The sequence below is a fragment of the Corvus hawaiiensis genome, chromosome 3 (assembly GCF_020740725.1).
Source record: "Corvus hawaiiensis isolate bCorHaw1 chromosome 3, bCorHaw1.pri.cur, whole genome shotgun sequence".
In the NCBI taxonomy this organism is placed as follows: domain Eukaryota; kingdom Metazoa; phylum Chordata; class Aves; order Passeriformes; family Corvidae; genus Corvus; species Corvus hawaiiensis.
In genome coordinates, this window is record NC_063215.1 from 25,676,366 (window position 1) to 25,702,389 (window position 26,024).

At 36.1% G+C, this 26,024-nt stretch overlaps 1 protein-coding gene across 2 annotated transcripts in view; it reads left to right on the plus strand.

The window, feature by feature from the left end:
* The window catches only part of HCRTR2 (hypocretin receptor 2), a 36,987-nt gene extending 10,963 nt beyond the window's left edge, over positions 1 to 26,024 (plus strand). The window contains exons 3-9 of one of the 2 annotated variants that reach the window (XM_048299438.1): positions 5,604 to 5,782; positions 7,265 to 7,508; positions 14,742 to 14,857; positions 19,514 to 19,734; positions 21,055 to 21,176; positions 22,274 to 22,474; positions 23,696 to 26,024. In XM_048299438.1, coding sequence (XP_048155395.1) covers positions 5,604 to 5,782; positions 7,265 to 7,508; positions 14,742 to 14,857; positions 19,514 to 19,734; positions 21,055 to 21,176; positions 22,274 to 22,474; positions 23,696 to 23,889 — 1,277 coding nt within the window. In that variant the 3' untranslated portion in view covers positions 23,890 to 26,024. The remainder of the gene's footprint in view (positions 1 to 5,603; positions 5,783 to 7,264; positions 7,509 to 14,741; positions 14,858 to 19,513; positions 19,735 to 21,054; positions 21,177 to 22,273; positions 22,475 to 23,695) is intronic. The other variant, XM_048299439.1, reaches the window with a different exon arrangement.

A 26,024-nucleotide genomic window follows, 5' to 3' on the forward strand; every position in this document is an offset into this window, starting at 1 on the left:
TCTTCCAGGAGGCAAGCAGCTGCACTTTATACCAGATGGAGCCTTTGTATTGTTTTCATATTCAGCTTGAGATACAATGAGCTGTGCTAATTGGTTAAACACCATTACAGCCTCTAATTAAAATGCCTCAAGACACTAAACCACAGAGACTAAATCTGTACGTGAAAAATACCAATCTCACTATATTGTCATATTAGAAAGGGTTTTTTTCTTCAGGAATATGAGGTGAAGCTTTCTTGATGGATTTATAACAGCAACCGTCTTAAATTTAACTTTGATTTTAACCTTTTATTTTTTTGTCCTTTCTGGGACTTTCCTGAGAGAATTTTTTGGGGAACGGGAGATCGTCAGTGTTTGGAGGATGGGTTGACAAACCAGCTTCATTATCACAGAACTGTCCTCGCTTATGGAAAGCCTCCACAAATTTTTCCAAACGCTTTTAGTCTGGCGGCTCCAGCTAGTTTCCGAGCCTTCACTGACACTCTGTGGAAAAAGTCGGAACAGCAAGCGCTTTGCTTAAAGCTCTGCTGAAGTCTGGAGAAAGGAAAGGTGAGATGAAGGAGCTGGGACAGCCATTAGAAAACGAGCTGCTCCTTGTGACAGCTGGCTTGCGTGTTTGCACTTGCAGGAATAACTCTGAGTGGTTTTGTAAAATAAAAGCAAAAATATGGAAAATAATACAATACATTGGGCAGGTAATTAGGTTCCATTAGCAGTAGGGAAAATCATGCAGAGCAGAAGCATGTTCCTGAATTGCTATTTTAAATTTATCTTTTTTTTTTAATTATTCTAATTCTCTTTTCTTCAGTGTCTGTGTTAACACCGCTTTCCCCACTTTCTTTCTCAGTCCCATTTATAGCCATGTTGCATAAAAACCAGCCATAAGTAACATCAAAGGTTGCATAAAAGCTTTGCATGTAATGTTAAATTGAGGTTTTATTCAATTATTTTTACTATTTCACAGATTTTTAATGGAGGTCTAAAGAGCTCAGTTTGGGCCACTCTTCTGTGCCCCAGCTAAACAGGCATTCTGTTAGCACTGTGGTATCTCCCAAGTTTTTTTAAGTAGGCTGTTGCTGGCCTCATCTCCTGTTTTATGATTTTGAAGTACTTTTTTGTAAAATACACTCCCAACTGAGAATCTTTACTACCTTTCTTATCCTTTCTTCTCTTCTCTTCTCTTCTCTTCTCTTCTCTTCTCTTCTCTTCTCTTCTCTTCTCTTCTCTTCTCTTCTCTTCTCTTCTCTTCTCTTTTCTCCTCTCTTCTCTTCTCTTCTCTTCTCTTCTCTTCTCTTCTCTTCTCTTCTCTTCTCTTCTCTTCTCTTCTCTTCTAAGTGGAAAGTCACAGCTCTGCTATTTCTGTTTGGGTAGGCAGATGGCATTTCCACTCCATGGAGCTTTCTTTCCCTAGCATGTTGCTTGAGTGTTTATATGTGAGCTGAGTGCCTCTCTGTAATACAAACTGCCTGAGATGAAAATGTGTAATTAAAGGAGTGCAAGTGGAGAGTTTATGAAATTCTTTTGTTCAGACACTTAACTAGCTGCACAATATTCAGTGGCATAGTCAAACTATTTTTCACTCCTATAAAATAGCAGGTTTTGGGTACAGGTAGAGAATCTTTCTCGATGAGCTGCTAGAACACTATCAATGAAGCTATTGTCCAAGACTACTGAATAACCTTGGGCTGTAGTAAACTCAGAAAAACAGCGAATCTGGAAGGAATGTATTGAAATAATTTTATGTCATTTAGGACCTATTTATGTCTTTCTATCATTCTGTCCTATTCAAATAACTCGTAGCAGATTCTCACAGCTTTTTAGCCTTGCACTGAAAGAAAACATTACCAATGCTTGTGGCAGGTTGAAAACAGTACTTCAAACAGCAGAGGGCAACGAGGGCAGAGAAAGCTGACTTGGTTTTAGAATACTTCCTCTTCAGAGGCTATTTTCACAATCTATTTTTTTTTTTTTAAATATATACATTCATGGAATGAGTTTCTGGGATATTTAATTATTATGGTAGTATGTAAACATTAGTGTAAACTTAAAGCTGATTAAGGTGCTCTTGTGCTATGTGCCATAAAAAGAATGGAAAATGTTTTATGCTGCAAAGAAGAGAAGAGGTCAAAAGGGGAAATACACAAGCATAAGCAGAGAAATATAAAGTAACAAATTATCTTGCATTTCTATGCTTGCAAACTATTGGGCTTTTTCACCTTCCAGGTGCCTACCCCCATGGATTAGAATTCAAAGGTATTCAGGGCTACTTTCTGTACTTTGGCTTTTCTGAACACTGGTACACCCTGAGTAGCAAGAAGCATAGTCTTTTATATTACTCTGAGGAACAGCAAATACTGAAGTTCATCTAAATTCCATCTGTGTTAAGCCAGTGTGATCTGGAAGGTTTAGTACACAGCTGGGAATTAGGAGTACAAGTTTCTTATTCTGTGTCTGATTTACTGTACAGCCTTTAACTTCTGTTCTGCACTTCACTTTCTTTGTGTCAAAGATGAAAATGGTAATATTCCTTAGATCTCTGCGGTATCGTGAGGCTTCATTTGCTGATACTGATAGACAGCTTTGAACTCAACATGCAGAATGCTATGAATTGGTTTCTGATACAGCTGGCTGCCAGTGAGATTGACCTCATATTTTTAAACTTAATAGATTTGTTTTACCAGAAATAATGTTTATATTCATGTCTTTTTCACATGGACCAGCACAGGAATGGGAATAGGCCTGGTCAAAGACCAAACATATCTGCTTAAACCTTGCACCTTTAGGCACTGATGTCCATGGCTGAAAATGATGAACTTGTCTGAATTGGGTAGAACACAGGACTGTTGAAATGATAATATGAGAAAAAAGTAGCCAAACCCTGAACTTTTAAACAACATTTTATTTAATTTTTGCCTGTTGATAAAAGGAATAAAAAGTACAGAAAAACATTGCCACTTAATATCAACTTTTGCCTAAATAAAAGGCAGGACCATACTTTGAATATGAATTGCACTTAAAGAACCAGCCATAAGTAAAGTTCCAGATCTTCAAATTTTTAGAGTTAAGTATTAAAATTATTGAAAGTGAAATGGTTATTACAATTTTTTCCCCAGCACTGGATTTCCAACTGCAGACAACATTCCAGAGGCGCAGCAATGTATTATTCCCTGTTAGGTGCTGCCTCTGCACTATCAGACTATAATTGCGGTAACCCCATGCACGAGTGACAGTGATAAAGCTCTGATTAGTTACGTTTTAATTAGCATGCAATGCTAAAGAAATAACTACTTTGTTAGGTACTTTAAATCTTCCAAATGGGAAGAAAATACAATTAATATGATGTTTCCTTTAAGCCTTTAATTTATAAGCCTTGCCTTTTAGCTATCTGAGGCCACATGTAAGAAAAGCTGTAATTCTGTGTTCAGGAAGAAAATAATAGAAGAAATGTATACTGTATTCTCTTCAAAACCAGTACAAGAACAGTGAAGATCTTTGTAGAGAGGTTTTCATTTGCATTTATGAGAGCATGATACATATATAGCAAAAATTAAATTTATATAAGCTACAGAATTCAGAGCTATCTCTGCAACACATTAAAATATATGAAGAACATATGCTGCATCACAACAGAGGTTTTAGATGAACCTTGGAAGTCTATATCTTAAAAAGATAGGTAATAAAATCACCTGGTCTTAGAGGAAAGTGAAGGCACTTAGCCTCTCCCATTCTCTATGTCCTAGTCTAAATGTCTAAACATAGCCCTCATGAAGAAGTACTGCAATCTCAGCTCCTGCCACAGCTCTGGTAAGATCTTGAAAGAGTATTCTGCCCATTTTGGTCCAGAAATGTTCAGTTCAGTCTGAAAGTGTCCAGAGAGCAGCAACAAGGATGGTTGCAGATGTTCTAGAAATGACTAAAAGATAAATAAATAAAATAAAAGATATTTTAAAAAAAGAATAAAAGATAAAGAGCTCTGAAGTTCTGAGGAAATACATAACAAAAATCCTTACATATGTGAAACATTGCTGCAGGAAAAAACTCTTCCTCATTCCTGCCTATGTGCAGAAAAAAAAGTTATATAAATAGCGGCAAAATAAAAGTTGATTAGACATGAGAAGAATTTTTTTGGTAGAGAAGATAATTAAACAGTGCAACACATTTAAGAGATGTGTGGTGTCTTCAAATGAAACATTTTAAAATGTAAACTTGCCAACAGTTGCTTAGTTGTAGTCTTGCTGTAGTTCTGGTGCTCTAAAGACACAAGATTTGTGGAATGAAGTAATATATTTTATTAGATCAACTGATACAGCTGGAAGATAGACAGAAGCTTTCAGGCACATCATCCTTCTTAGGATCTAAGGAAGCATCTGATCTCAAGAGCTTATGTGCCTTAAAGTCTGTGTATTTTTTCCAGCTGTTTTAGCTAGTTTAATGACTATAGAAGAGTGGCTTAACTCTGGCAGATTCCATTTTAGATTTGGGCAATCTCTTGAAGACCTTTTTAACTCAATTTTTTGACATTCTCTGATCTGTTTAATATATCTAAATTAAGCATTATGCTATATCCTGACAGATTAGGAGACTTTGAACCTTCATCTGGATTTGCATGATGGATGAATAATTGTTTGCAGGGAAGACCCTTTGATGTGCCATGAATTTTATTCTTGTCTTACAAGAAGTCTTGTGGGTGTTTCTGGAAAATTTGCATCAGTTTTTTAAAGATCTTCGGGTGAATTAATTTAAAGATCTGAATAATTTAAAAGCTTTCGATTGCTAAAGTTACTCAGGGTTTGTCTTCTGAAATTATTTTAGAAGTTACTTTTGGGCTACTTTCTCAGACTTAATTATGGCATTTTTAATTTAGCAGCTTATGAATTCAGTGTAATGATTTTAAAGGACTGATTTGCCTCATTTCTAAAAGTCTTTCAATTTGAAAAAGAGAGACATAAAATATACAAAATGAGCTTTAAAGGCACATCTTATAAAGCGCCTGCTACATGCTGCTTTTGATCATCATCAAAAATGTAACACATTTAATACAGCAAAAATTACTTTAATTAACTTACTTCAAATCACAGTTACCCAGAAAATTATTACAGATTCCCTGCAGATTCAATAGATATATTAAATCCAGCAAAATATTTTATAAAATTATATTTGACTTGGTACAGTTTACAAGATTCTGTGTTGTAGCAATTTGATTTAAGCATCATGCTATCATAAGAAAACAGATAAACTTTTACAGAAATAGATGTGTATTTCTGTAGACTAGAGCCAATGGCTTGAAAGAGAAATAAAGAATGTTGTATGAGTAGTTAGTGAAGATTAACTAGCAGAAAAGTAAGATGCTTTATATCTTGGATTATTTTCCATGCTGCAGTCTGTGGAAAGCTATTCTTTGTGTATCAAGAATCTCTCTACATGTACTCTCTTGTTTCCACTCTAAAAGAAAACACATGGTTCTTGCACTGAACTGCATATTCAAATATTCTGTATTAAACCAAGGACACAAACATTTCCTTAATTCCGCAAAGTCAAATGTTTTCCTCTTAAAGCATTTCCTAAGTCATTTCCATTTCACTAACTTGTCTTTCCAAATTCAGTTTGCCTTGCAGTGTGGAAGAATCATCACATGCGGACAGTTACCAACTATTTCATAGTGAATCTTTCTCTGGCTGACATTCTGGTCACAATTACTTGTCTTCCAGCAACTTTAGTTGTGGACATCACAGAAACGTGGTTCTTTGGGCAGACCCTCTGTAAAGTGATTCCCTACCTACAGGTATTATTTTTCTGTGTTTGTGTACACATTACCCATGTTATGAAAACCAGAAATAACAATAGCATCTTCCTAATACTACTAATCCAATGAAAGTCTATACCTGATACTGAGTAGGTATCTCAGGGTACACGCTGAGGCCTAAAAGACTCTTCCACTTGGGAATATGATTATGCTTAATAAAGACTGGTTTTGGTCCGATTGTTGGACTTCAGCAATACACTTTTTGGGACATTTTTCTGATGCTATTTACTTTTTGTGATCTTTTTTAATGATTCAGAAGGGATTTAAAGCAATAAAAATGTCTGTAAATAGAAATAAAGTCATTAATATTCTCTCTGTGTGGATATAAACAGCTATACAAGTGTCCAGGACAGAGAATACTACTTCTGAAGGCAGTCTGGGCATTTTTTGTGTTTACTGATTTTGTGTTCTTCAGAAATAGTCAAAGTATCCAGGTTCACTGGGAGTTGATCAGATCGTCTGCCTTAAGCAATAATTGCTTCTACTCATTTACCTGTGGACTTAACTAGTTTTGAAATCATTTGCATCAAAATGATTGACAAATACCTTTTCTAAGAATAGGTGTTTGGATGAACTGACTGGGCAAACTGGAATGACAAGTGCTTGGCTTTGTAGTCATTAAAATTCAGAAGAATTAAGCAGTATTCAGAGTGTATGCAGATAGATCATCAGCTCTGTGCCTCCAGCACAATTTATATTTTCAGAAGATACCTCTATGGCCAAAGAGCCACATTGTCAAGGACAACAGTTCTCCAGCAGCTATGAGCTCTACTTGATACAATCAAAATCCTAACTTTTTTTTTCAAAACCTCCATTCTAGTGAAAGAAAATCTGAAGCGTGAGTGATCACCTAGCATACAGATTGAAAGAATAAAATTGAAGTGCTAGGTTATTTGCTTTATAAAACTTTATTTCCTGAATAAAAGGTAAAATGTCTTAGTCTACCTTAAACTGATTGTTGTCAAGGACTTTTTCAGGAGATCCTGAGTTTCATTGTTCTCATGAAAAATGAAAAGCAAAATGATGGCTCTGGTATGTTAATATAACATAGAAACCAGCAAATAAATTTTTCTACAAAGAAAAAAAGATAAAATTTGCTGTCTAATGTTTTTAAAGCTTTTTTTTCAGATAAAGTTTTATAAATTCCCAGTTGATTAAATTTGCTATTTCAAAATTTGATTTTGCTACAGCTATTCAGTTTAGTTAGCATTTTAATGTGTGACTTGTCCTGTGGATTCTAGTAGGAGTACACCAGATGAGGATATCTGTTGTAATTCTGTAAGAACTTATTTTAAAAGGAGTCTTTTTTTTCTTGAAGTCTATTTGACAATTGCAGATAAAGAACTATGTTGAAAATACAAATAATTTTTAAAACTGTGGGGGAAAAGTACAATAAATAATTTTTGAAACTCTGGGAAAAAGCCCTATATTTACATTTACACAATATTTCCTTTTCTTTAGACAGTTTCAGTCTCTGTGTCTGTCCTAACCCTCAGCTGCATTGCTTTGGATCGATGGTATGCAATTTGTCACCCTTTGATGTTTAAAAGCACAGCCAAGCGAGCAAGGAACAGCATTATAATTATCTGGATTGTGTCCTGCATCATAATGATTCCTCAGGCTATTGTTATGGAGTGCAGCAGTGTGTTCCCAGGATTAGCCAATAAAACCACCTTGTTCACAGTGTGTGATGAGCACTGGGGAGGTGAGTCTGTCATTGACCATACAAGCTGAATTTGTACTGCTATAAAGTAATCAAAATACCAGGAGATGTTAATATGAAGTCAAGTTGTATAAACATAACACAAAATGATCTTGATTATATAACATTTCCCGGAAGTATTATTTTTCAAATTCTGTGAAATTTCTCTGCATTTCTTTTGTGTTGTTGAGAATTAAAGTACATTTTAAATCAAGTTTAAATGAATGAGGCTGACTTGTGTCTGGATCATGTTGATGCTTCCCAGAGGGTAGAGATGTTCCCACCCTTAAATGCTTTCATAGTTCTGTGACTGGTGGACACTGCAGGTTTACAAAGACTTAAGTATTTAGCCTTAAGAAGTAACTATGCAAGAACAGATTTCTGTTTGCCTGATATTTGGCTAATTGCTGGCATTTGACTAGTCTTTATAGACATCTCCTGGGAGTTCAATGCAAATTACAGGTCATTGCAGAATTTACAGAGATGTCATCAATATGGGGTAGTGAGTTAATCCAAAATTTCAAACTTGTCGTGGGCAAAATAATTTAAATAACTTTGTGAATGTAATTGGTTACAAATTGGTCTATACAAGAAGTGTAACCCTGCCCTTCCAGATTGGCTTTGAATCTAACATGTTCTGTATCTGAATGCAGCTGTAAGAAGCTGTAAGGATTGCCAGGGAGTAACTACTTCTATTTTGTCTCTGTTCACAGCAAGTGGTATGAGCCACCCACCCAAATGGTTAAGGCTCGACTCTGGTGGGCCTTGGCAGACCTCCAATGCTAACAGAGTGCATGAGTTACATGCTGTGATTCTGACACTGGATATAATGGCCATCAGTAATGCCATTATTCACACACAGGAAAATAAAGCCAAGTTTGCCAAAACATATAACTGAAAGGTGCCTGTTTAATAGCCTTGAGTACGACTAAAACACAATCAGATATTCTCCCAGAGCTGTCTCTGTAGAAGATTCCAGTCCTGTGAACAATTATGATAAAATACAACCGGATCACCTGTACTTAATTATCATGATAAATTAGCTTAAACAGCCTGAACTGCTGAGGGCTCTTCCCTGTGCTGTTCTGGAAGTTCCTTCTCTGCTAACAGCTTTCACAGAGCCATCAGAGGATTAATGAGAAGACACTGCATATCATATTCCCTGCTCTTTATCTCCTTCATCCCAGTTAGTCCTCTGGGACAAGGCAGGGGGGCAGAGGTGGCCACTAGCTTGCTGGCACTCATTGCTGACAAAGCTCTTAGGTTTTTAGGTTAGAGGAAGCCTCTGTTAAGCTGTATTGTACTTGGTCTTTCATTGGCGAGGACAAATCTGCTCTTTACTTCCTTCTAGTGTTCTTTCTTCATCTGTGAGCAATTTTGTATCCCTATCTGCTGCAGGATACTGCAGTAGTTATGTGACTATTTTCTTTCACAGCATTCATTCCAAGTACAGTTTTTGTCCACTCATTTTGGCACAGAACCAATTACTCATGCCTTCATCACTTCAGGGTTAATTCTGCAGCAAAGATTCTTTTAATCTCAACCTAGGAAATGATGTGGTTAATTAATTAGGAAGTCAAGAGAGCATTTCATCAGGGAACTTAATCTCAGAATTTCCAGATCTGTATTGGCCACTTTTTGATTCCCAATGGGAAAGTGCTGCTTTTGAACTACAGAGTCTGTAGTTGGCTTAGAACTATTTTAAAGAGTGCCTCTTGTTCAGTTGTGCTGAAGTAGTTGCAGTCCAAAGATATGCCTGAGGGGAAGCACCCACTCTATAAAAAAACCCCACAAAAACCAACCAACCCAACCTCCCACGTGCTTGCAAGACTCTACTCCTATGGAGTGTATTAGTCTAAACTTAAATCTACTGGTCTTCAGGTTATGATGTGAGCTTTCACTTGGATGTTTGGAGAGACAGAGAGGGTTATAACAAGGTACATATAGAATCAATTTTTTTGTGTGTGACTTCAGAAAGGAAGTTCAAACACTCCAATTTTTTAAAATTATTATTTAGAGCATGAAAAAAATAATTTTATATTAAAAAGTTTTCTGAAATTGGAAGCTTTTCGCTCCACTGAAAGATAACAATCTTATTTTTATCTTGCTGCCTTTTTAATGAATAATTCTTCTTTTAGTGAATAGTTCTTTGATGAGTAATGGCAATGCTAGTTATAATGGCACTGCTAGTTATTCTGCTGGTGCATTTCAGATATCCTTAAAAAAATCTCCATGTTCTAATAATAGCTTATCACAGTAACTTGAAAGAAGAATCTTTATATGCATTAAGTTACAAGTAGATTTCTCAAAATCATGGAATTGCTTAGTAAAAGTAGAGTTAACCATATTTTATCAATGAGGATAATATATATACATATACATATATACACACATCCCTTTCAGACTATAGAGAACCGAGCATCATTAAAAAATAGTTTCCAATCTGTTGAAAGTATCTAAGGACTCTGAGTTAGGCCAAAGCATAGAATATGCAGTTTTTCTACTGAAAAATAGGGTTTGAAATCACAAAGGCCCCCAAAAAGGACAAAAGAACATGGTAACAAGGCAGCATTTTGAAAAGACTGGTGAGTCTTAAAGCCAGAAGAAGAAATAAAGAGCTAATATTTTTAAAGAAAATAGTTGCATTTTTGTTGGATTTTGTTTTGCCTTTTTTGACTATGCAAATATAGAGGGTCAAAGAAAGAGCTAACTAGGAGGACGCTGAAGGAGAAAAAAATTCATGCTGCTACAAATAACCTGTATTTGAAAAGAGAAAATGGAGATGTAGATGTTGCCCACACTCAAGAGACCCTGAGAAAGTCCTATAAGAGAGTCAGTTTAGAGAAAGGGATTGTATTTGGGTGTTTATTGCTTTGTTTAGAGCTGCATATAATTAATGTTGTCTAAAATTAGAGTACATCTGATAAAATCTTTGCAGAGTATCATGTACACCACATGTTCCAAGGATGTTAAACTGTGAATGTTCAAGATTGGCACTGCAAAAAGAGGATGCTTAATGAGACTTTCCAAAGTGTTTTGGAAGTCTCTTTTAATTCTGGGACCCCAGGGCCACTGAAACATGAAGTGCTATGGAGGACTAACTGGAATCCATGTCCAGGAAGATGTCAGAGATGCCAAAGCAGGAGAGAACACTGTACCCTACACAGACTTAGGACTACATGCTGAAGACCATAAAAGTCTGATGAGTGTCTGGAGGGAAGGTCTGATCAGCACTGTGACACTTGGGCTCCTTAATGGTGAACAAATAGTCGCCACCCTGACTAATAAGATTTGAGTGTGCTCTTGGAGAACTGCCAGTGACTGCAAATGGAGCAATAGTTCAGCCTAAAACAGGGCTCAATTTCTTTATAATTGCTTCTGGCATTCCTGAATGTAAAATTCATTGCCAATTCTAGGCTAAGAGTTTTTCATCTTGAGTACTGTCTAATAACAATATTTTATTTGGGAATGCAGAAGGATCCAACATGTGACCTATGCAGGCTCACTTAAGGAGCCAGAGTTGGCCACAGTTCTATAATAGCCTGTAATTGCTATGTGCTGAATTTGATGATAAAGTGCCAAAATAAAAGAAAAGTTTATTAAAATGAGTTCACCATGTGTCCAAGTCAGCTAAGTACATTGTCTTAGAGCTGTTCAAGAAGAGAGTGTTAGCCAAAGTGCATTAGCCAAGCCCTTTGCAAATGATAAAAAGAATATGGAGATAATCCTTTCCCAAAACTACATGCTTGAATGGAAACAAAGGGAAGACTCTGTGTTCCATTTCCTCTTAGACTACTCATACAATAGTACAAAAACACATTGTCTTAATTCTGGAAAACAAATAGCTGGAAATTGCAGTACTACAAGAAGCTTTATACATCCTGTTTATCAAAGTGTTCAGAGTTTACTGAAAAAACTCATGGGATATTTTTATGCAGAAAGAAGTCAGAATATTTCTAATACTAAAATTATGCTTGGTGTTATTGTAAGTCGATAACTCAAGCACAATATATCAGGTTTCAAGATGTAATTTTAGTATTAGCTAACCGTAAGTACTCCGACATAGGAACTTAGTTTGGAACCACTGCATTGTGTGGTTGATTTTTCTCTGCTGTGGGCACCCACTTCCTAACATCCCTAATTATTAAGCTTTATCTTAAAAATATACACTTTTAGTTGCATTGCTTCTCCATATTAGTAACTCCAAAACCTCACAGGTATCTTCCTGAGACTAGGGAACCTGGGAACTCTACTGACGCTCAACAAACTTGATAGTTTTGTTTTTCCCTACTCTTAAGAAAGCTGTCATGAGTACCAATTTTGTTAAGCACCTGTGGCTTAAGAGACAGTTTCATTTTCTAGACATATCAAAATGTTTTGAGCCTGCTTATTTCAGTTTGATTAAATAAATATATATATGCATGTATGTATGTATTTACACAAATATAGTAAAATTTTGGCAAAAATCCAGAAGTTGTAGTTTCAATCTACCAATGCCAGGCTGGGAATGGAAGACAGTGTGGAGAAGAGAGCTTTAGAAAATTTTAAGATCTATTTAATAACCCCTGCAGTAGACAGAAGAAAGCTTGTTTTAACCTACTGATCCTTTATCGGGTAATTATAGTTTATGAATGAAGCTGAGTAGGAATGCTGATCTGAACCCAGTCCAACCCCTATGAACACCTGTTTGCTTTATGTTTTATTCTCTCTTTTCAATACAACAGCAGCCAGAGACATGAGAGTCACTGTTTTATTCTTAAAGAGGTGGTTAGTCCAGCTAAGAACAATCTTCCCCTGTCCTGAAGTCTGTTTCATGACCATGGAAGGCAAGGACACTTTTCTCCTCTGCTGCTTGGCAGTAAGAGTTTCATCCATCCCAATCAGGCAGGACCACAGACTGATTGATGTTTGCATTCAAGGAGCCTGGAACTCACTTACTTGATAAATGAATGGTATCCTTAGCCAGCCCTCCTCCTTCTTGCTGCTGTGACTGTCAAACAGCTTTAAAGCTTTTCTTTGGCTTGAGAAGCTAAACAGAGTCATGCTTCTTAGGGAAAAGTTCTGCAAAGGGCTTTGCCCTGGGTGGAGGAGGGGACAGGTTTCCTTTGATGTTTAGCAGCTGGCACTTTCCAGGTGGCTAAACTTCAAAGGCAAGTGTTAGGATCTTCCTCCAACCTGGTCCTTAGTTCTTTGTAGATAGCTAGGCTCATTTAATGTTTCACTTTACTTGGAATGCTAAATTGGAAGTCATAAACTCCAGATGGCCTTTTAAATATGTACCGTCCTACCTGAAAGGGGTCTGGCTGCCAGCAGAGTACTGATGAGGCAGGTGGCACCTCCTCCTGAGCAGAAAGAATGTACTTTCAATTCTGACCTCCTGTGATCCCAGTAAGTCACATTACTCCAGTTTCTCCTTAATCTCTCCACCTGTGAAGCATGCATGTTGGTATTTCCCTGGCTAACAGGACTGTTGTGAGGCTGCATTTACTGGAATGCAGAAGCAATTTTGAGATCATCAATCAACATATGATCTCAGGTTAACACCAATTATAAAATACCTGCCCCAAATGGTCTGGCTCCCCAGGAACACTGACAAGAGCTAGTAGCTGCAGCGGCTAGTTAGGAGTTGGTAAGCTGGTTTGCTACAGGATCTTAGAGTAAGTAAGAAGTCAAATACTTATCTGAATTTTTTAACCTTGATCCATCAAAACTATCAAATGTCAGTGGCAGCATCTCTATTACCTTTGATGGGAATGAACATTGGCTGGATTTTGCTGTAGCAAGTTTCCATCTCCCTGATCCTGAAGTTTTTCTGACTGGTGAACCAGCTGGCACTTTCAGGTCCAATGACAAGTGTGAGATTACGCAAATCTGCATTTGAGAGTGAGCCTGGAATTAACATGATGGTGTTCTCCTCCCTGCTATGAGAGTTATGGGGAAAGTCTTTGTATATCCTTGTCTGATTAAACTCTCAGAGATTCTCCTGGCATGCTCTTCTTTGATAGGGTCCACAGTCTCAGTCACTTTAGCAGGCAGAAAATAATTTTGACGCACCAAAGTTTTGATCTCACGTAACCATATTTTTTCTTTTCTTCTGTATATATTTTTTTTTTAATTAAAGCAATCAGTATAGAATTTCACTTGTAGATCTTATAATCCTGAAACATTTGGAAATTCTGGAAATTAACATAAACTTTCCTTCTTTACTCTAGCCAAGATGCAATGCCTAGGATTATCTTGCAGTTTAACTGCTCATGGGGTGCAGTTTTTCTTCTTCTATTTATTTTTACTCTCCATAATGTTCATTCCTTTTCTGAGGCCATCCATAGATGTTAAGTTTCATTAATACCAACAACTGATAATAGCAAACTACCTTTAATGTTACAAAAGAGAAGACAAGTTTTCAGGCACTGCACATTCTGGTATAAACTACTGATGGAGCTTAAGATCCAACATTCTTAAAACTGCATACACTCACAGCACATTTGAGATGGTTGTTTCTAAGCAAATAACATTCATAAGTAGTCTTTTGAAAAGAGATACGTGGGAAAGTAGAGCACCAAACTCATTATTGTTAAAACTGAGTCAAAAACCATCTTGGAGATTTCCTAGGTTTAAAGCTCTTGAATGTATTGATTCTATTTTTTAAATTTAATCATAATAATTAATTACTGAGTCTTAATCACATATATTCTGCCACCAAAGAGTGATTTATGAAATGCCTGTCTCTCCTCCCATCAGTATCCTGTGTGCTGCAGTTTGCATTTGCAGTCTTTATAGGCGAGAGACTGTGCAGTTTACTCAGGGATACGTAGCAGCCTTTGCAGAGTTAAAACTAAAGACAATTACATAACCTGTTAAATATGTCAAGGTGAGGTAGATTGGATGATTGCTCACCTATTTTTATATAACAAATTTTTCATTTTTAGATAAAATGAATTCATCACTGTTTTAACAAAAAGTAAAACTTCTTAAGACTTCATACGTAAAGTAATACTATGATAAGAAATCAATAATGTGATATAGGAAATCCTTGAGATAAAAAGCATGTTTCTAATAGAGTGTATCTAGAAATGATTTAAAAGCAATCTTGACCATGATATTATTGGGTGCATCTTCCATTATATCCTATTAGGTTGAAAAATACATGCATATCTCTATGAATAATTTTTCTTAAGGTGATTTTGAAATGTATGTATATTTAAATGCACCTTTCCTATTTGAATCTCTTTCCAGCTGAGGTTTACCCCAAAATGTATCACACATGCTTTTTTCTGGTGACATACATGGCACCACTGTGTCTTATGGTGTTGGCCTATTTGCAGATATTCCGAAAGCTGTGGTGTCGCCAGGTAAGTCACTTAGCACTGGCTCTATTTACTTGCTCCTTCACCTTTGTGTAGATTCCCATGTACAACCTCTTTCTTTATAAACCCCATGTTGTCACTTAGGACTTTGATTTTTACATCCGTGCTGGTATACAGCCACCTTGGATAGGCATTCAGATGTATTGAAAAGGCAGTCAGAATGTAAACCCCTTGCTCTTGTCTATGAAGGACTTTCCCTTAGAGAGAAAGGAAGCAAAAGGCAACAGCAAAGTTGGATATAGGTAGAAGAAAGATCTCCCCCACTGTATCTGATGCTTACCAAAATACCTTCAGTGACCTTATTTATACTGCTAAAATCTCCTCTAGCAGTCAAAATTTAAGATTGACCACCTCATTTTGTTATTTTTATTTTTATTTTTCTTAGGTAAGGCAGGTCCAATATGAACAAAATTTAAACTAGAAGGTCCAACTGTCACAACTGGGAGACTGGAACTGCCTGATGTGAAGCTGGCTGTTATCAGTAACATTCGATATGAATTTATGACAAATAATTGACATGACTTTTAATGTGAACATGTTTTTTTCAAGCTTCAAATTAAAAATACAGGAAAGAAAAGAGGAATACAAAACAAAACACACAAAAACACCCATCAAGCAGTCAAACAGACAAAGAACCTTTGATTTTAAGTGGCAAAAAAGATGTAGTTTTTTCCAGGAATCTTTCAAAATTATTTTGTGAGTGTGAACTGTAAGCTGTCATGCACCAGTCTATGGTACTCTCTGCTGTCTTCTGCTCTGTCCAGGATTTATGTATAGCTGTAGTCCACCACCAGCTGCCCTGTCATTTTGTAAAGGACAATAAACTCCTCCTGTTGAAGAAATGATGCAAGATATTCCCTCTCAAGTGGCTCTAACAGTGGCTGATATTTCCATCAACATGCAGGCATGAATAATTTCTCTCTCACCAGTATGTCTGATACTATCCAAATTTGAGGCTGTTCTGGGCAGGGGATAATACCTGCCCCATCAACATTTTTTATGCAGTTCAAATTGATTCCTCAGAGAAATCACAAATAGACTTTAGATTTCTAAATATATATATGATAAAATTAAAAATCAGATCTTATACTGACAGAATATATCTCTTGCAGGTAACTCATATACAGGAAATACCAAATCCACTTTAAGGCTTTTTGTTATCATCCATAAGTCATAACAGCAATTGTTGTCACTTCTAATCAGATTAGGTTAAACGAAAATTTCTGTTTATTGTGCTCGTCAGCTTTAAATTATTATTTTTGCTTTTAATTTCTTAGATTGCTAAGATTAAATAACAAGATAGCTTGGAGATAAAATTTAACCTTTACAGTTTGAGGGGACTCTTCTCCAGAACAAAGGATTTCTTGCTTAGTTTTGAAATTAAGTTCAGTCTAACATAGCTCTAATATGTTCTGCCTTGCTGAATCCGTCCTGTATCACCCAATGACTTTACCACCAGAATCCCTCTTAACCTTCTCTTCTGTACCTTCTTTACAGTCTGCCTACCCTGTCAAGCTCTTAATTAACTAAGTTAATGAAAAGCAGTTGTTCTTGACCTACACAGAGCTTGAAAATGCTGGCTCAGATGCAGAGCAGAAGTTGAATGACTGAAAACCAACCTTTTTTGGGTTTCCCCCCCCTCCCCCACTTCCACTCCCCAGTTGTTTTAGCTGGTCTATTTGTTCTTCACAAGGTTTCTTCTCCCTATTTGTCTTGCATGCTGACAAGTTTAGGATGATCCTTTATTTTTCAGTGGTGAAAAGAAAAATTCTACTGCAGGCTTAGTACTATCAGTGGTGCCAAATTACAGATGTCTCTTTGCCTGGCATAGATGATAGCACTATGTATAAGAGGCTGCACTAAGTGAAATTAAAACCACTGCACATCTATTATCAACCGTGACTTGGCTGCAGGCATCAGGCACTTTTCTAAGTGCAGCAGGTGTGCTGTAATCAGTCATGTAGCACAAATGAATGCAGTGCTCTAAGTGTATTCTTTGGTAACAGTTTCAATTAAAAAATCATGCTGTTTACCAGAACTTCAGTTAAATGTAGTGATCCTAGTTCAAGGTACAATGAAATTTTAAGATGCATATGATAGAAAAAACACAACAAACAGTAGATGCTTTCTATGCCCTACATTTTTTCTAAAGGTTCTTTTTCAAAATATAATGTGTTGCGTATGCAAATTTTCAGATGAAAATTGGATGATTGATTTACAAGTTATTGTTACCATACTTTGTGTAAGAGCTCCTAAAATTTCTCACTGTGTAATTCAAGCAGATCTTTGAATTAACGATTCACCTTTATAAAGACAAGAACAATCATGCAAAAAAATACTAGAAATTTTGGTAATTTAATTATTAGCAAGGAAGCAGTGATTTAGAAGTCTATGTTCTTGTGAAGATTTTAAGTAGATTAGAAACAACTTCTGAACAAATAGAACTGAATGGACTTATGTTGATACATAATTTGTATTATCAAGTTCCAAGTATGCTTCAATTTAATGATGTCCAGATGCACTGACACTAAAACCCACTGTATTAATAACTAGGAACTCTATCCATTTTCATTTTGGAAGTTGAAGTATGCCCTTCCAATCTTTGCAAGTTGATACTACATTTGAGAAATTTTCTTTGGTTATAAACCCCTTAATAATTATCTGAGGGGATAGAGAAAAGGTGCATAAGAAACTCTAAATTGTAGTACTTGTTTATTCACAGCTAATAGCAAAACAGCTTTTCGTAAAACATTGGAATTACACAAATGCTTCAAAAGTATCTCTGTGACTGATTCATTACCAACAAGCAAATATATGCATTATGCTCCCATGTGTACACTTGTGTATACTTGTACATACAGAATCATAGAAACATTTATCTTGAAAAAGACCCTTAAGATCATTGAATCCAACCATAGACCTAACGCTGCCAAGTCCACCACTACACCATGTCCCTAAGTGCCACATCTACTCACCTTTTAAATACCTTTGGGAATGGTGACTCAACCACTTCCCTGGGCAGCCTGTTCCAAGGCGTGACAACATTTTCTGTGAAGAAATTTTTCCTTATATCCAATCCAAACCTCCCCTGGCACAACTTGAGACCATTTCCTCTCATTCTATCACTTCTCTGCTACACCCCACAGCTTAGTAGGGTAAATCCCTTGCAGTAGGACACACGTGCAATTATGAAGCTGATAGGTGCTGATTTCAGCTGAATGCGTGGGAACCCACAGTAGAAGTGCAAGGGCTGAGTGGTTTTAAGTCCACAGATACAGAAGAAAAACTAAATGTTACAACTTATCCCCACTTTTGCTTCATTGATTTCCTGCCCGTTACAAGGCAATTTTGCCAAAATGTTCTAATAGTTGTAAATCAGATTTGATGTTTCACATAAATGCTGAACTAAGGGCTTGTCTATGCAAGGAAGATAGTCACACCAACCCAACCCCCGCCTCAACAAATAAATAAATAGACCAAACCCACAAAACAAACAACAAGGAAAACAAAACAAAACAAAACAAAAACAAAAAAAACCCCACAAAATCCCACCAAAACCCCAACATAGTAGCTTTTCTAGAACAATTATGAATGTGCATGCTTTTTAGCTTACTTTTATTTTTCTGAAATAAACATCAAAAATTTCATCCTTTTCTGATCAGTTTGTGTGGATGAGCCCTATTTTTTTTTTAAATGTTTCAATAGACAATGTGACCTTTCCAGATACTTTTGAACATGAAATATTTCACATGAGATTGGTCACCCCACACACAATTGTACTACACATAAATAAAACTGTATTTCTAGCCAAAAGGTTTTCACACTGTATGACATTGAAAACATTTTAGATGTAATAGTAATAGAATTCTCTGAGAAAGTCCTTGACATCTGCAGTCTTTCACATTTCACTGCAGGCAGGAAGTAATTTAGAAGAACTGAAGCAAAATTGTTTTACTTAGCTTGTCTTTTGTGAGGGCACAGAAAACAAAAACCAATTTTTTTTTTTTTTAATAGCATGGTGCTACACATACTCATTGCAACATGTCTTTGACTAATCTAATTCTTACTGCGTCTTGGCACTTTTCCATTATTTCCCTCAGTTTTGAAGAACTTTGCAGAGAGATCCACACTTCAGCTGTGATTTCTTTAGCTACTTCACCGTCATTTAGGTTGCATGTATGGAAGTTTTATAGCACTTAAAGCTAAGCAGGCTTTAAATCCTTGTTTTCCAGTACTGAAAAACTGTTTAGTATCTTATATTAGCAGCATATTAATGGGAAAAACTCTGCTCTACAACAAAAATTTTAATGTAGAACTTTATAGCAACATAATTTGCAGCAATAGGGTTGGCAATTTTGATAGTCTGAAGATACAAGCAAGGCAAGGTATGTGGGATGAAAGAAAATTTGAGGACATCTGTTGATACCTGTGTATAAAACAATTTTTTATGCAGTCCCTCTAGTGTGTCTGAAATTTGGTTTGTTTCTTGCAGCTACATCAATCAATTTAATTTAAAAATCCTTTTTATCCCTGTGAGCTTACATTGTGTATGTCAATGTGTCTGTTTTTCTTGTTATATCTACAGACAAAATCAGTTTTTAAAAATGTTTTTCAAAATGCCCCTTATTTTGTCTTCCTTAGATCCCAGGTACTTCTTCTGTTGTTCAGAAGAAATGGAAGCCTCAGCAGCCCTCAGCACAGCCCCGAGGTCTGGGACAATCAACAAAGTCAAAGATTAGTGCTGTGGCAGCTGAAATAAAACAGATTCGTGCAAGAAGGAAAACAGCACGTATGCTAATGGTTGTCCTTCTGGTTTTTGCACTTTGCTATCTACCAATTAGCATCCTCAATGTCTTGAAAAGGTAAAGTTTATCCCCAAATATAAACACTTAGTTAAAGCTTTCTGTCTAAAACCAATCCTCTGTTACAAGATTTCTTTTATTCTGGAAGATACTTTTGAAGGATAAGTTTACCTACTGCATGATAAAGAAGTGGAAAATAAGCATACAATTGCAAGAAAATATTATATATCACCTATCCATAGTACTTAAACTAGAGGCCAGATTATGGAACTCTTATTTGCAAGATCTTCCTCATGAAAATGATCTAGCCTATCTCCTCATTAAACCTCATCATTTACATGGGATTACAGCTTGTTTGCTGTAAATGCCCCCATGGAAGTGCAGTCACCTAAAGCAGCAGCTGAAGGTTAGCAGCAGAGTGTAGTATTGTGGCTTGGCTCCAAGGACTGTGAAATCCTGAGTTCAAACCTAAGCTACTCATGTAAAGTTTGGAGGCCTTAGGCTAACCCTTCAGTTGGTCCTATGAAGCTGTATTCTCTTTTTTTCTCTCTGTTAATTTGGTACATAATTGTGTACACTCTTGGTTTTTATATAGCAGAAGATTTGAACATCCTAAAAAATAACGAGCATGTTATTCGTGTTTTTTTAATTGGAATGTTATTGGAACGTTTTCGTTTTTAAGGGATAGTTTCAAGGCTTAAATACATTTCACTCAATTCTGGCCCTTTCCTGAGGCCTAATTTAAATACTTTTCATTCTCAAGTCCCTTCATAGAAAATGTAGGGAGCAAACTATTTCCAGAAGATGGTTCAGGGCACCTATAACCTGAAACAGAGGAAATACACAGGCTGCCTCAGCAACAATAGCAGAGTAGGCCTGGAGTTAGATTTTCACTTAAAAGCAGAAGTAATGTGTAAAGAGTCTGGGAAATGCAGTTTTCCCTGGAGGACAGAAGCTGCTACAGTGGTCTCAGGTTTGTTCAATGCCTTTTCAATTCCAGAGAGATTTGGAGAATGGTCTAGAGAGTGTACTGGAGAGTGGGCCTAGAGCCAGGAACCTCAGTGACATGAGTACATCAAAAGCAACTTTTCCTGTCTTTTCTTGGCTTATCTGACACCAGATGACTTTGGTTACTTGGTAGAAAAGTTGTGCACCTTCACCATAGCAAAGTAAAGTCTCTGTTGTGCTAAACCACCAAGACAGAAGGCTGAGGAATGGGGAAAGGATTTCATTCTCTCAAGTAAGAGAGCACTGCTGAATCAGCCTTTCTGTGGTACTGTAAATAGGTCATTAGAGATAAAATTAGGCTAGAAGTTGTAAAATCTTTTAAAATTAATTCTAAATTTGCCATCTTTCAGGTTTGCTTTTCTCTTTCTGTAGGGTTTTGGGGATGTTTAATCATGCTGATGACAGAGAAACTGTATACGCCTGGTTCATGTTCTCACACTGGCTTGTATATGCAAACAGTGCAGCCAATCCTATTATTTATAACTTCCTCAGTGGTAAGTTACAGTTACCTAGAATTCAAGTTTAATGTATAATTTGAATGTAATGAGCCATAGCAAAGATTAATGACTGTGTAACATCAGATCAGCTCCTCCAGTCAGAGCTAGATCCTCTTCCTAGAAGAAGTTGCCTGAAGTATCTCATTACCTTCAGGCTATCTACCTATAAGTAACCTAGACATTGCCAGGGCCTGAGTCCAAGTGCTAGAATGTGACTGTCCATGACATTAATGTGATAGAGAAGTTCCTGGCATGACTTTGATGTGAAACAATTACCATTCCTCTAAACACTCCCTAGATGCTGTCTGGCAGGTAGCACTGTCCAGGGGCTGTCCCCAACAGGCATGTTATATGCAGGTACTGGGATTTGGAGGCTGTGATTTTTTCATAGTACTTGCATGACCAGACTGTGCCATCTAGGTTCAACTTCAAAGAATCAGCCAGGATGCTGCTTCCTCACTAGCATAGATTTGTCTTAGTTTGTGTCATTTGGCTTGGAGAGCAGAATCAGAACCTGAAATGGTGGTATTGCAGCTAAATACAGGGAGGCAAAACCTATTGATCCTCACTACATATTGGCCCACTTTAGTTTTTTGTGGTGTGTAGTATGAGAATGATCTGTACAATTTCCTCTGAGCCCCAAAAGCATGGGACTCTCAAACATTGTGAATCTCCTTTTAAAATCTGTTAATGATGAAACACAAATTAGCCATGCTCTCTCATTTCATATGTCAAGTAAAGATTCAATCATTTAAGCCTATATTTGCTCAATTATTTTTTTTGTTACATATGTAATTAATTAGCAGACTATCTATGACTTGATTTCATTAATCGTTCTAGTCTGTCCATTCTGTCTAGCCAAGAATAATTCATTCTTCACATCACACTTCACATATCTTCTTAGAAAGGTTATCTTTTTTCTGTCTTTCTCCAAGATGATTAAACTGTGATTTTCTACTTCTGCATTAGAAGAGCATCTGGGTGGTTTGCATTAATTTTGCTTTAGATAACTCCTTTATATCCAAATCTATAAAGTTTGATGAAGTGCGGTTTATAGTACAATTATTTTCATGAGTCATTTTTGTGGTTGACAGGGAAATTTAGAGAAGAATTTAAAGCAGCATTTTCCTGTTGCATCTTTGGCATTCGCAGCCACCATGACGAACGGTTCACCAGAGGTCGTGCCAGTACAGAGAGTCGGAAATCCTTGACCACCCAGATCAGCAATTTTGATAACGTTTCAAAACTTTCAGAACACGTTGTATTGACCAACATAAACACAATTCCATCAAATGGTACTGCATCTATTACCACTGTTAGTATCTGGTCCCTATGCCTTTTGATCCCACAGAAGTGAATTCTAATTGTGCATACATCAATATTGGGATCTGAGCACAAAGAGAGAAGGGTGTTTAAAATTAGGAACTGATTGTAAGAAAATTAAAATAAATATTTTATAGAATATGCCATAACTTTGATTATATATTGATGAAAGAAAATTTAATCACATTTATTTCAAAAGTTGTGTTGCAGATAGGGAGGCAATAAAGCAATCATATTTTATACGAATATTTTCTTTGGATCCCTACTTCTTTTAGACTCCTAAGTAAACAAAGAACAAGTACCTGAAAGTATGAAAATCATTTTCTCTATCATTGGACTGTGTTTATAAACAGCTGTATTCTACTCTGATCTAATTATCTGTAGTTGTGGTATATTTTATAACAAATATTTTACAAAATTGGTTGTACAGATTAAACTACCTGATGATAAACTACTACTTCAAATCATCTGCTTAGCATGCATTCTGGTGTGAGTTAGGCTGATCAAATAAGAAATTCATATTAATTTATTTTCCAACGTTTTCTGTTCTTTTTCCTGTTAGGTAGGCTATTGCATGTGTTCAGGAGCAGCTGGGAAGCCACTTTTCACTTACTGTAGAAGGAATGGAGTTTTTTGCCTGAATTCAGTAGCATTGCCATTCCTTTATGTATGGCACAAGCAAAGTTACAAATATGAAACAAATATGACAGTGTGGCTGTAAATTATATTCTACCCTTTGCTTTTCATTTATCATCATTCTCTTCTCTCTGTCCTCTGCTCACGGCAGGGGAGTTGGACTAGATGGTCTTTAAATGTCTCTTTCAACCCAAACTATTGATGATTCCATGATTGACTTGTAAACAGGAAGCTGTGGCACTCTGCTGGTCAGAGGGGCATCTGGATAAGGAACCACAGGACAATTTACTAAGTAGTGCATATTAATAAGTAGTAGAACATATGAAAATGTTGTAAAGTAAAAAAATCAAGATTTATGCATCAGAAATGCCCTTAGTCTTCAATCAAGAAGTTTTCACTTAAAATTTTCAAATGCAATTTGAAACTTTTTCTGAAAGACCATTTTGTTAATAAATTACCACCTGCATAGTGTCCAGAGAGAGACAATCAGTAAGTGAGTTAGTCAGCCACCTGATACAAACAGTGAAATGATCTTAAAATCTTTATTTTATCTACAGATATCCCAGCTATGCTCAGCCCATTGAAATCAGCGGAACTGCATCTCCACATACCAGGGATGAACATGACTTCAAACATAGATGAAGCCATGAGGGTTTCTGCAGAAGACACTGTCAAAACAGAGAATGCAGACTGGGTTGAATTCGTCCCTAGCATAACTAAACTTACTTCGATGGAGTTACAGCAAGGATGATTTTGGCTCAACACACTACAACTGCCAGAGAGTGTCATGTGCTTTAAGCTGTGGTACAGACTACACCTGGACAAAGGGATTCCTTCAAAATATCTGCCTATCCTCTTTCTTCTCAGTCTTACAGAAACCTACTTACCTCAGTATGAGCTAAAGAACATGTCTTTACAATTCTTTTTAAAGATTGGATTGTATCATACTTTGTAAATAATGTAGATATTTATTTTTATATATTTTAGATGCTGTGAAATGTTCTAAAATGTATCATATAGAGAAATCTAAGTATTTGAAAGAGTCTCAAACATCATTTATTTATATCCTCTTTCTATAAATGACTGACTCGTACAAGGAATGCTTACTTATGCACTAGTGATATTCTGGCATTACTTTGCACTTCTTTTTCTTCAAATCCACTTGTAGTAAGTTCTACGTTTATTATGGAACTTCAGATTGATTTGGGGAGAGCCCACATTACTTTTCTAAGTACAGACATGCTTCTAAGATGTGAATCCAAAGTGCTGAAAGTCACACGTTTTCATAAGATTACACTAAACAGCCTTTTTTTTCTTCAGATTTGAGTGCCTAAAACGTAACCATTTAAATAAAATTTATGTGATGCTCAAAGGTGCTATAGGCTCAAAATTCCTACTCAGGCCAAAAGGAATAACAAGCGTGAGCACCCCTGAAGGACAGGACATTTTAACTTTGGTAGCTCATTTTAGTCCATGATGTATGTAAGTGTTGCTCCAGAAGATCTCTGAAAATCTTTAAAATAGAAAACATTAGTAGTTTTTCTCGTTTTCGTGACTTCTCTCTCAACTGCCGTTTAATACTAAAGATACAATCAGTTAACAAATTTAAATATTTATTTATGGGATGATCTCTTTGGCCTGGGGCTTCCTACTATCTATTGTATTTTTCTCCTTAAAGGATGAAGATGGTGCATCACTGAAGACTTAGTCTTCTAGAAAAATGTGGTCTATTGGTTAGAAAAAGGCTAATTTATCAGAACCTGAGATACAATTTCCCTGTGGCTTGCATTTCAGCCCAGATTTTTCAAAAGAAAGGGTAAGATGAGAGGGAGGACTTTTTTTCATTAAAAAGGATTTGGCATTGAAAGAAGCCAGCCTCATGTATTCAAATGTTTCTATAAAGCCAATTATTAGTAGACCAAGTGTTATTTGATTAACTTTTGTAAATATTTTTTCTAGGTTTTCCTTTAACCTAATGTCATGCAATGTACTATCTATCATGGCAAATACAGATTTATGAAGTGCTCAATCACTTTATGCTTTAGCCTTCCCCAACAGCTGTTTTACTTGACATTGTTGCAATTACTCCTAGTTTACATTGGTGTTAAGTGAGAGAAAAGGATTTGCATTCATTTGTATATTAAAGTTTTCTAATAAAAGAGAAAAAAGAGAATACTCCTTTTTAATTAAAAAAAGAATAAAGAAAAATATCTAAATGGACAGAATGTTTAGCTATCAAATAAAATAGTAGGAATTTCAATATTCCTATGTGTAAGCTTAATTTTTTAAGTATAGCTTTTATGTCAGTGTTATTTCAAGAAATTATTTCATTTTGTCTCTTCTAAGAAAATAAAACCCAAATAACAGTGGAAAGAACAGCAGGATTTGATTTCATAGCTGTTGCAATTCCTTTACCATTAGAAGGCTATTTTTCTCTTCAACCATGGAAAATGCAGAATTCTTCAAGAGTGTGGAACAAGATATATATTTTTATATATATAGTTTGAAATGGTTGAACAAACAGCTGCTGAATTAAAACATTACATATATGGGAAAATGGAATTTTAAAAGTACTGTAAGTTTTTCTTTTGTTTATATATAAGCAAATAAATAGTCAAAAAGTTAAAAACTAGTATAGCAACCCAGCTGCAAAATAATTATCAGTAATCATTTATTTGAGACATGAAATATCTCAGCCCATGGTTGAAAAATGTCAATTATGTCCAAATTTGGCAAAGCTATATTTTTATTTCAGCAAAAGTATTTTTAGCTTTTCCTTGAAGAAAGAGAAAGAATGTAGAAAGCAATGGTTATTTAAGAAACCTTGGACAGCATGAGAGGGGAGTATGTATGCTTTTCAAAAATAAAAGTTCATGGGTCACTGTG